Source organism: Silurus aristotelis (assembly GCF_946808225.1).
Source record: "Silurus aristotelis genome assembly, chromosome: 14".
NCBI classification, from domain to species: Eukaryota; Metazoa; Chordata; class Actinopteri; order Siluriformes; family Siluridae; genus Silurus; species Silurus aristotelis.
The window spans coordinates 10,499,176-10,511,208 of record NC_139587.1 but is presented as its reverse complement, the minus strand read 5'-3'; the positions used below and the strand labels follow the sequence as shown (position 1 = coordinate 10,511,208).

The 12,033-nt window shown below is 38.7% G+C and overlaps 1 protein-coding gene across 5 annotated transcripts in view; it reads left to right on the top strand.

Annotated features, from left to right (window-relative positions):
- LOC310736587 (teneurin-1-like) overlaps positions 1-12,033 on the top strand; it is a 257,458-nt gene that overhangs the window by 136,375 nt on the left and 109,050 nt on the right. For all 5 annotated transcript variants that reach the window (XM_083560159.1, XM_083560158.1, XM_083560157.1 and 2 more), the window contains one exon: positions 10,318-10,520. In XM_083560159.1, the coding sequence (XP_083416285.1) occupies positions 10,318-10,520 (203 nt within the window). The remainder of the gene's footprint in view (positions 1-10,317; positions 10,521-12,033) is intronic.

Genomic DNA, 12,033 nt, shown 5'->3' with positions numbered 1-12,033 from the left:
CTATCTATCTATCTAATGTATATATATATATATATATATATATATATATATATATATATATATATATATATATATATATATATATATAATCATATATTATATGTATATATTATTTATATGAATGAATGAATGAATGAATGAATGAATATATATATATATATATATATATATATACACACACACAGTGCACATTTTACCACACCATAATGCACGGACACTTTAAAGACAATCACGTCAGTCACCTAAATTTTTACTGTTTACTGTCATACGCATCCTTGTATATACACTTTTTTTTTACATATATCTTTATATGTTTTATATAGTTTATACTTTTTATTTATCTAACTTCTCTTTTTATTGGTTTATTTTCCCTCATTCTATTCTCTCATGTCAGACCGTCATAAATAAACATTTCACTGCATGTCGTACTCTGTATTTGTGTGTGACAAATAAAATATGATTTATTTTTATATATATATATATATATATATATATATATATATATATATATATATATATATATATATATATATATATATATATAACTGCTCTTTTTCCAGTGTTCAGCTCTTTCAGCGAGTTTGTGTCCATGATAGCATAAGATTCTTGGCTTATGAGAGTGAAACCTAGTATGGTCCTCTGCTGTTGTAATCCATCCACCTCAAGGTTTTATGTGTTATATCATCTTTTTTTGCTGCTTACCACAGTTACAAAGAAAGCTTATATGAATTTCTATAGACTCCTGTTAATTTTTTAATTGGCTTATCTTTCTCTGCTGATCTCCTTCATAAACTAGGTGTTTCAGCCTGCAGACCTGCTGCTCACATGGTGTTTATTGTTTTTACGCAATTATCAGTACATTTGAGAGTCTGTTGTCTGTGAAATTCCCAGGAGATCACACGTTATTAAAATACTCGGACCAGCACTTCTAAAATCAACAACAATGCTACAGTTAAAGTGACAGAGATCACAATAACTAAAGCTTTCAACCTGTTTCTGCATGATTTTATGCACTTTTTTCCTGCTACATAATTGGCTGATTGCATAAATCAGCAAGTGAAGAGGTGTTCCTGGTAAAGTGATTGGTGAGTGTGTGTTATTAGTATATAATCTGTAGATGATCATGTACATGTTATAATTAGATTTAGTTAATCAGCCTCAGTCAGATCTCAGTTTTTACTAATGATTTGTGCTAATGAAGTGAAGTTTAATTTGCTCTGTTAAAAAGGAACCCCTTAAACAGGCACCAGGATGCCTGCTTCCTAAAGCGGCCATTGTTTGCAGGTGCGATGTTTAAATATATATAAAATGAAAAGGGACACAAGTAATCACGACAAACTACATATCATTCTAAAGGTCTAAGCCTCAAGCATCGATTTTAGATGGATCTTTTGGAATGCTTATACGGAATGTATTTGCTGAATTTGTGTAGGCAGTACACATAAACAAAAAGGCACTACATACCTGTTTGATTGTAATAACGAGCCGCAAATGTGTCCACTGTTGCAAATCCTGGTTTCTTTTGAAAGTTAAGGGTCCACTGTACAACATTCCATAAAGCACTTTTAGTCAAAAAAACAATACCGATCTAATATGGATGATTATTTCTTTGTTCACGTCACAGTACTTCGGTTTGTATTTGTCACTGAATAACTTTCACTCAAAACACATAAAATGAAGCATTTTTTATAGCCTGTAGAGTTACAAACACAATGAGACCACCCACTAAAAAAAGTCAAAGATAGATGGAGTCTTGTCCCTATAATTGCAAATCTATTATTCTATAATGACTGCATGTTTTAAACTATATATGGAAGGTATTTATTCCACCGTCAGGAAATGGAATGCATGTCTCGGTTCTTATAACAAACAGCTGAGGGCTTTGTTTGCAAAAAGAAAAAAAAAAAAAAAGAAAAAATTGAAAATCTGAGCCATCTGTAAGTTATAATATATCTCCGTTTACAGTTTTATATGAGTTGTTTTTATAAGAGAAATGCTTGAAAAGTGTGTGTGTGTGTGTGTGTGTGTGTGTGTGTGTGTGTGTGTGTGTGTGTGTGTTTGTTTTTGTGGTGTTGGACACACTCCTGCCTGTTAGAATGGTCGGTCATCAGTATGAATGCAGTTTGTATGAATGGTCATAACTGTATAACGATAGCTTGTCTGGCTGTGTGGCCATCAATATAAATGCAGTCTGTATGAAAAGCCAAACATGTATAACAATTGTCTGTTTGTCCATCCATTAATATGAATGCAGTCTGTATGAATGACCACCTGAGTCTAGCAGGTAGCTCTTAAACAGGGGGAGGGAGAAAAGGACCAGACAGTCTCAAAATCGAATTTTTCATTTAAAATACTCTAATCAACATGAGCACAGAAAAATATGGATGCTTTATGCCAATGTATGTTTATTATTTGTGAAACCATACTGAACATAGAGCATGAAGACAAAATATTCTTGTAAATGTTTTAAAGTAATGGTGCTTTAAATTACATAAATCATCAGTACACCAAACAAAGCTTTTGCTATGTTTCCACACAGATGGTTTTAATTGTCAGATGTGTGCATAATGGCTAATTTTAGTGCTTGATTTGAGATATTGCACATCAGTAAAATGAATGTTTAGTGTAGGGCTGTAGCTATTGATTTTAGTAAACGAGTATTCGACCGATTTATTCTAACAAATAATTTGAGTAATCAGATAAGATGTACTTTTTCTTTATTAAAGAGCTATAGTAAATATGCAAGAGAAAATAAGACAGATCTCTTAAAATTAAAGTAATTTGTTTTCTTTTTAAAAATTTATTGCTGAAATTGCATACAAGAATATCTGTCAAAATTAAACAATGTAATTGCCACATTACATCAAAATGCAAATCTAAATATTTTAATAAAAAAATAAAAGATAAACATTTTTTTTTTATTAATTTCAGATTGCATTTAAAAAAAAAAAAAAAAAAAAAAAAAGGAAATGCACTGTACAGTGTTTTCTTTATGTTTTGGTTTGAAATTATCCCAAACTTTGGAAACTTTCTGTCATTTTCTTTGTCCTGAATCTTACAGAAGCTTGTTTCCACCACATAAAAAAAAAAAGTTTGCCTAATTCTGACTGTTTTTCCTTGCAATTCTGACTTTATTTCTATTAACCATTCAATATTTCTGGTTTATCTATCGGTAACTGTGTTGTCGGCCTGAAGTTTGAAGCTGTTGGTGTATGAATGAGTCTCTTCTGCTTCATCTGTCTTGTTCCGTCTCCCCAGAGCTGATTGTTGAACAGAGTTCTCTCCAGGGATCAGAGGCTTAGTATGATACCATGAAATTATTTTGATTGTAGACTATATTCTATGCATGAGTTGTAACGTAAAAGAGATTGAGGACTGTAAGGTGTTGGCAGGGGACAGTGTAGCTTGACAGAGCTGTGTATGAATGAGAGGGAGGGCAGTGGAGTGGTGCAGGTGCAGGGAGAAGAGGTGGTGAAGGTGGATTAGTTTAGGTACCTGGGTTCAACAGTGCAAAGTAATGGAGCTGCCATAAAGGGGGAAAAGAGAAAGGCCAAGACAGGGTTTATGGATGTGGTGAGGGAAGACATGCAGGTAGTTGGTTTGAAAAAGGCAGATGTAGAGGACACAGTATTATGGAGACTAATGATCCGCTGTGGCGACCCCTAATGGGAGCAGCTGAAAATTATTTTGATTGTAGAGTATATCATTTTCAATGTGTAAAGCTTTCCATATAAATCTTCTCCTCGCCCCTCACTGTTTTCTCCCTGTTTCTCAATTTCTTTTATTCTGCAGTGCCTTCTGTGCTTACCTGTCCAGAGCGCTCCAGAGTTTAGTGTGTGCATCAGTATTAAAGCTCCATGAAGAAATACTTTGCTCTGTGTGTAGTTAAATTGACTGAAATAAGCAGCAAGGCAAATAATATGTCTCGATTATTTCTTTGCATTCAAATTACTCGAGTTACTCGAGGAACCGTTTCAGCCGTTTCAGATATAAAAAATATATTTTTCGGTGGAGTTTATTTATTTATTTTTATATCTGAGTAAGGAAAGGACGTCGTAAATAAATGTGTTGTGTTGAAGGTTTTAATTTCGGCTTTTTTATATTCATTTATTTATATTTTTAATAAAAATTGTCAAACAGAAACGCGCACTGCATTAATCGCACGGTAATAAAATTAGTGCCGTTAAAATTAATTTGCGTTGAATGTACAGGATCTCACAAAAGTGAGTACACTTTGTCTCTTGTTAATATATAATAAAGTGGTTGCTGAAATGTGAGCGGTGTACTCACTTTTGTGAGATACTGTATATAAGAGAGATTCTTTCTCAACAGGTAAGCTTTAACTGGAGTGTTATTGAACTGAATCACAGAGCTTTGTCCTGGCTGTGCTGTATAGAGTCTAGGGCTAAAGGAATAAATTATCTATACCACAGGCACATAGCAGGATATATTGCTCCTGCCTTTGAATGACTCAGTGGCTCTCAATAATTTGTAGTAGGATAGTTCTAGGCATTATAGATGGAAAATAAACAACAGTCTTCATAAATCACAGCTCATTTCTTCTTTTACCTTTGTGTGATAATGACTGAAGGCCTCTGCTGCAATATATTTTCTTAGAACATATAATGTTGTGGCAGGTGAAGGTGCTGGCTAACAATTGAGTAGAGCCAACAAAAGGGCTTGAGAAGGTTAAATTTACTCAGACACAATAAAGTGGTCCGAAGATTATTTTAGTGCGCTTTGCCAGTGTGAATTTTATGGCCTACTTTAGAGGAGACAAAAGAGTTCAGTCAGCCAGTTAATTCAAAGGCTTAATTACCTCAGTCGGGCATGGGACTACAGCCATAGCATTCTTGTGGCAATTACAATAAGTACAAGTTAAAGAGGGAATACATTCACATCAGCAGGAATTCTGCAGTGTAGCATCTATCTATCTATCTATCTATCTATCTATCTATCTATCTATCTATCTATCTATCTATCTATCTATCTATCTATCTATCTATCTATCTATCTATCTATCTATCTATCTATCTATCTATCTATCTATCTATCTATACACTCCTTTCTTTTTATTCAGTACACTAAAAGACATTCCAAAAATGTGAAGATAACCTAGTAATCATAAATATTATATTATTAAAATGTAAAACATTTTTAAATAAATTATCATTAGTATTTTTTTATTTTGAAATTGGTGTAACTAAAAGCAAAACATGAAATTAAAAAGACATATGTCTTTGCATTGTGTGTCCCAATCAAAAGCAAAAATTAATTATAAATTTAAAGGCTGCACCATTGCCATGTTTACCACTGTCTACCTCCTCTTCTTTCAACAATAGTCTGTATACAGTATACAGTTGCATGTGAATGTTTAGGCTCCCCTGGTCAAAATTTCTGCTAATGTGAACAGTTAAGCAAGTGGAGAATAAAATTATCTCGAAAAGGCATGAAGTTACAGATGACACATTCCCTTTATATTTTAAACAAAATCTTTTTTTTTTTTTTTTTTTTCCTCATCCTTTACATTTTCAAAATAACAGAAAAGGAAAAGGGCCTGCAGCAAAAGTTTGGGCACCCTGCATAATTAGTACCTAGTTGCACCCCCTTTAGCGAGTATCACAGCTTGTAAATGCTTTTCGTAGCCAGCCAAGAGTCTTTCAGTTCTTGTTTGAGCAATTTTTACCCATTCTTCTTTTCAACTTCCAGTTCTGTGAGATTCCTGGGCTGTCTTGCACTCACTGAGCTTTTGAGGTCTATCCACAGATTTTCAATGATGTTTGGGTCAGGAGACTGTAAGGGTTCTAAGTTACAATCCTATGAGCAGTTCTCTCTAAAATTTTCTTGGTCATCCAGACCTTATCTTGACCTCCACCGTTCCTATTAACTATTAATCTGTACATTAAAACACTTGGCTATATTCTTATAGCATTCTCCTGCTTTTTTGGCATCAATTATTTTCATTTTCAGAGTGTTAGGCAACTGCTTAGAGGAACCCATGATTGTTGGGACAAGGTTAGAGGAGTCTGAGTACAGTGGTACCTTGACCTACGAGTTTAATTCGTTCCGTTTTTCCTATTAAATAAGAAGAATACATTTCTAAATAACAAATCTTGTTTAAAAACATAATAGAAAGAGTATGTAAAGATACAATAAGGTTTTATACTGTGTATTTACCATGGAGATGAGACGACTTGTGCTAACAAAGACGCCGGCGGAGGGGGGCGGGGGGGGAGAGGCGATAAGCGGCAGAGGAACAAAAACTAGATTTTTTTGCTACTCTCTCTATCACTATTGTACACTACGTATCCCTAAACTTTAAATTTTTTACTTTTTCTTCTTTGCTTATCTTAATTTTCGTCACAATCTTCGCTTTCTGGCTTCGTTTCGCCATCTAGCAGCGGCGTTTCGAGCTAGTACCTACATTTTTTGCTCGCGTAACAAAGCAAAAAATCGACAGAGTGACCGCTCGTAGCTCGGAAAACTTGTACATTAATGCACTCGTAGGTCAAGGTACCACTTTATTTATAAAGATTAAAAACTTGCATCACCTGGCCTTTCTTAACTATACCTGTGAACAAGTCATGTCCCTAACAGGCTAATTAAAGTCTGATACCTTGGTCAAATTTATCTGAGAGCTCTAGTCTCCTGGGGTTTACATTCTTTTGCAGGGTGGTGCTTTTCCTTTTTCACTCCAAAATTGTAGAAAACATAAACAATACAATAATATTGCTTAAAATGTTGCAGAAGACTGTTTTATGTTTAACTTTATGCCTTTTAGAGTTGTTCTGACTTTTTCGAGAGACTCGTACGGTGGACATAACAGTTCAGTGCTTGGACCGGGCACAGCCTGTTCAACCTCTCCTGGTCTTGGGTCAGAAATGGAGGAGGTTTGATTGCCTGGGGCCTGACAAGTCGTGGGATGATCGATGGCACCTTGGGGATGTAACCTGCTCTAGGGTGGAGGAAGGCACTGGTCATACCTGGAGTAAACTCCAGGAAAAAGGGGGCCACAGAGAGTGCCTGCAAATCACCTACTCCCCTCAGAGAGCAGATGGCCAGCGAGAAAGCGGTCTTGATAGACAAGTGCCTCCACAAAGTCGTGGCCAACCAGGCACTCTGGGATGCACCAGAGGCCTCAGACTCCAGCTGCCACTGATAAAACGCGTCAGGATGGGTCTCTGCCCAGTGAATGCCTGGACACGTGGGCATGATACCCCTTCAAGGGCCACAGCTACCACACTTTGGGGCGGTGGTGAACATTGCGGCCTCTGATTGAGAGAGGAGATCCCCTTCTCAGAGAAATTTCCCATTGAGGCTGCTCGGTGAGGGCCACCAGGTCCGTTAACCACAGACAGCCCGGCCACTGCGGGGCTACCAGAAGGAGACGGACTCCGTCCCTGTGAATTCTCTCCAGAACTCCTGGAAGCAGTGCGACAGGGGGGAGATGTAAAGACTCAGCCTCGGCCACGGTTGCGCCATAGCATCCAGTCCCAACGGGGTTGGTGTAAATAGGGGACCATAGGGGACAGTGCAATGTCTCTAAAGACGCAAACAGGACTTCCTGGGCTGTGCCAAATTTCTCCCAAATCTGCTCCACTAACTGAGGGTGGAGGTGCCAATCCCCAGGCTTGGACCCCTTTTTCGACAGGGTGTCTGCTGCTTCATTTAAGCGGCCTATGATATAAGCTAGTCTGAAGGAGTGGAGCTTCCCCTGGGCCCACAGGAGGATCTGGCATGCCAGCCTGTACAGGGGGCGTGAACGCAGACCCCTGGTGGTTAATATACGAGACCACCGAGGTGTTGTCCGAGTAGACCAACATGTGATGGCCTCTGAGGTCTGGGAGAAGTGCTTCAAAGCCAGAAGCACGGCCAGCAATTCTAGGCAATTGATATACCTCAGAAGGACACTGACCCATGGAACTTGTGCAGAGCAGCAACTCATGACCAATCCCCATCTCGTAATGGGAGCATCCGGCATAAGCACAATGCGATGACCGGGAACTCCCAACACAGGACCGTGGAGTAGAAACCCAGGATCTCTCCATCTGAGGCATAGCTGTGTGACCTTGATTGTGAGGAGGGGATTGCCCTTCCAAAAGAACCCCCGGGCTCTGAGACATCACACTGGCATGACACTGGACGCTGCTGCCATGAGCCCGAGCAGCCTCTGGAACTGCTTGACAGTGAGTGACTGCCCTTCTCCAATCGCCATGAGGATTAACGCTATGCGGGCAGAGGAAAGCTGTGTGCGTATAGTTGCCAAATTCCAAATGATGCCAAGATAGGTAGTTCTCTGTGATGGAGAAAGCACACTCTTTCCGTTATTTAGCCAAAACCCCAGCTCCTTCATGTGAGCAAGAACAACATTTCGATGCCGGGATAATTGCTCTGATTGAGCTAATATCTACCAATCGTCAATATAATTGAGGATATTGATGCCCTTAAGTCTCAGGGGAGCCAGAGCCACATTGACACCCTTCGTGAAGGTGTGGAGTGACAAGGCAAGGCCGAATGGAAAGACCCTATATTGGAATGCTTTGACCCCAAAAGCAAACCTTAGGACCTTACTGTGAGAAGAGAGGATGGTTACTTGAAATTATGCATTCTTTAACTCTACTGTGACAAACCAATCCTCAGATTTGATCTGAGACACGACCTGTTTGAGGGTCAGCATCCTGAATCGGAGCCTCATCAATGAGCGGTTCAGCTAACGTAGAGCTAGGATAGGACGCAACCCACCAGACTCTCTGTCTGACGGAGGGACCACCTTGATGGCTTCCTTCCTCAGGTCCCTGAAGGGGCCTTCCTCAGGTCCCTGAAGGGGCCGGGGGAATATGGGCACCGAGGAAAAGGAGATGCCTCCGAAGCCAAACGGGAGTTGGACAAAGCAGTGGAAGAAGAAGAAAGGGACAAGCCCGTCTCCAAACTTTCTGTGTGATCCCTAAGCAAAACCCAGGAACTGGAGCGTCGCATAGGCATGCAAGCACAGTGCTGGCAATCGGCTCGAGAGAGCGAGCCCAAATCGCATGCTCTGCTCCCAAACGAGCCACACACAGGCTGTGTGTATCCCTTCCTGTAATGAAACGAGGACAGGGAGAAGCACACAGCTGAAACGTGTGCTTGGTTTTCTTGGATGCCTTTATTCTTTGACAAAAAGACAGACAAACATTAAATTTTCACACAGCGTGCTTCATGAAGCTAAAGCCGTCTTCTTTCCAAGTGCTCTTTATACTCCCTGGTCGTGACGTCACCCTGCTGGTGACAGCCTGTCTTCAATTTTGACTGATTAGACTCATTACTTAGAGCATGGACAATGCAGTAGCGTTCCCAAAGCGTTCCGACGCAGCTTGAGTTCCCGAAAGGCAATGACTACTCTCAAGTATATCAAAGTTTCATTTCAATAGTATTGTCCCTTGAGAAGTTATACTAAAACAGTTGTTGAAATGTGGGGGGGTTTGCTCACCTTTGTGAGATACTTTAGCATCTCCATTGCATAACAGAGCTTGCCTTTGGTGGATGACATGGTGAACTGTTTTCACAGACAATGATTTATGGATGTGTACCTAAACCTGTGCAGTAATTTCCATTGCAAAATTATTTCCTGCTTTTTGCCCTTGTCCCTTAAAGACAGAGATTTCTCCAGATTCTCAGAATCTTTTAAATATATTATGTAATGTAGATGATACATTTTGATGATATTCACAGATTATTATTCCACAATTTGTTAAGAGTTTTTGCAGATTGCTAAACATCTGCCCATCTTCACTCCTGAAAGACTCTGCTTCTCAGAGAAACTCTTTTTATATCCAAATCAAGTCATTTAGCAAATTGACCATCAGCTGTTATATATATATATATATATATATGTTTAAAAAAAACACACTTTTACTCATTTTTGCCTTGAAATTAATTTCCCCAGTTTGAACATTTGATATGTTTTTGTGTTTTATTGTGAATAAAATCTGGGTTAATTTTTACATTTATGGTATTTTTTTATTGTATATTTATGTTACCCTTATTAACAGCGGCTTACATTTATCTTATTCATACATCTGAGCCGCTATTGGGTTATGGGCCTTGCTCGGCAGCCCAGGCGTGGCAGCTTGGTGTTAGGTTTATGAGATTTGCAAATCATTTCTTTTGGTTTTTATTTACATTTTACATTTTCCACAACTTTTTTTGGAATTGGGGTTCGCCTACATATGCGGATCTGCTCATTCTTTTGGTTTTATTTGAAAGGAATACAGCATAAATAAAATACATAGAAGCAGAGTCCTTACTGATTAATATTTTGTGTACTTGTATGTGTGGTAGATAAGTACCAGCGAGGGAGGACCATAGAGCGTGGAGAGGTGGACATTGGGACCCAAGTGATGCAGGTGATCCCGCCCGGGCTGTTCTGGCGCTTTTACATGGCTGTGCATCACCCAACTTATATCAAATTCAAGCTTTCTGTCTCTCAAAATGCTTTACTTGGCATCTATGGAAGGAGAAACATTCCTCCCACACACACTCAGGTACGCTAAGGTTTCTCCAATTATGCTTCCTGAATGTTTTTTGCTCCAGCAGCTTCCTACATAGATTGTTACATAAAAGCACCTGTTTGTCTACTTTCTCTTTTCTGTTTCTCTTCTCATCCTCCCAATATCTACTATTTCAGAAATAGTTTTAGAAATATAGTTTTCCAAAATTTTGTTAAAGTAATAAAGACATAAAAAGCAATAAGAAATAGATGTTGTGTGTGTGTGTGTGTGTGTGTGTGTGTGTGTGTGTGTGTGTGTGTTGGTGAGGGTGGTTACATGGTACCATCACTGATATTAAATAAAATGCCTGAAGGGTCACTGGCATATACCCATTGGCCATAACATTAAAACCACCTGCCTAATATTGTGTAGGCAGATACTTTGTTCTATAGTTTGAGAGGTGGGGCCTTTATGGATCGGATCCAACAGATGCTCTGTTGATTCTGCTTCTTTAAAAGGCAGAACACTGCATAAAGTATTAGACTGCCTTTTTCTAGTATTGCTTTCTGATGCCATCTCTTTCCCAGGTAAGTGATTGCAATGCACCCGACTGTCTACTAAATATGATTCATCAGAGCAGTCCACCTGCTTCCAGTTCTAATGCCCATTGTAGGTGATCTTTTGTGATGAACATGGTTCAGCATGGACACACTCACTGGTTTGCAGCTATGCAGCCTCCTACACTACAAACTCTTTTGCATTGTGTGTTATGACATTTTTCAGAACCAAAAGCTGACAAATTCACTGGTTGTTCTTCATTGGAACACTTTTTCCACTGGATACCAAAAACACCCTACAAGACCTTCCATTTTGAAGCTGTTCTGACTCAGTTTTCTTTGTCAAAGTTGTCAACAGTTGTCCATGTTTCCTACTTCCAACAGATCAACTGATGACTTAATAGATGCCTAAAATATCTAACCCTTAACAGCTACTGCTATGAAGAGATAATCACTGTTATTCACATCGTGTGTCAATGGTTTTAACGTTATGGCTGATCTGTGTATGTTGCTTTTTAACAGGCCTGTGCAATACAATACAGTTATTGAATACATTAAAAATACAATATATATTTTACACTACATAGTATTTATAATTTTCTTTTTGCTATTTTAAGATAAAATAACCTTTCACCAGTGCGCAGTTCTGCATTTATCAAAAGTGTTGCAGGGTTTAACACTAGGATTAACACAGCACTTTCACTCATCAGTATTAACATGATTGGAACCACAGAAAATATAATTCTCCCCTTGACACTGCTGTCCTGGAGGTTTAAAACTCAGTACAGCAGTAACAGAGCCTAAAAGAGAAAAAAAAAAATCTTTTTTCCAGCCCGCCTCATCATGGAGAAAATAAGCAAAAACTAGTGACACGCAGCGTGGAAAGGCACTGCTAGCTGCCTGAAGGGACAGTCCTAGCCTACTTATCTTGTGATTCAGTACATCAGCTACTGTGTGTGTGTGTGTGTGTGTGTGTGTGTGTGTGTGTGTGTGTGTGTGTGTGTGTGTAT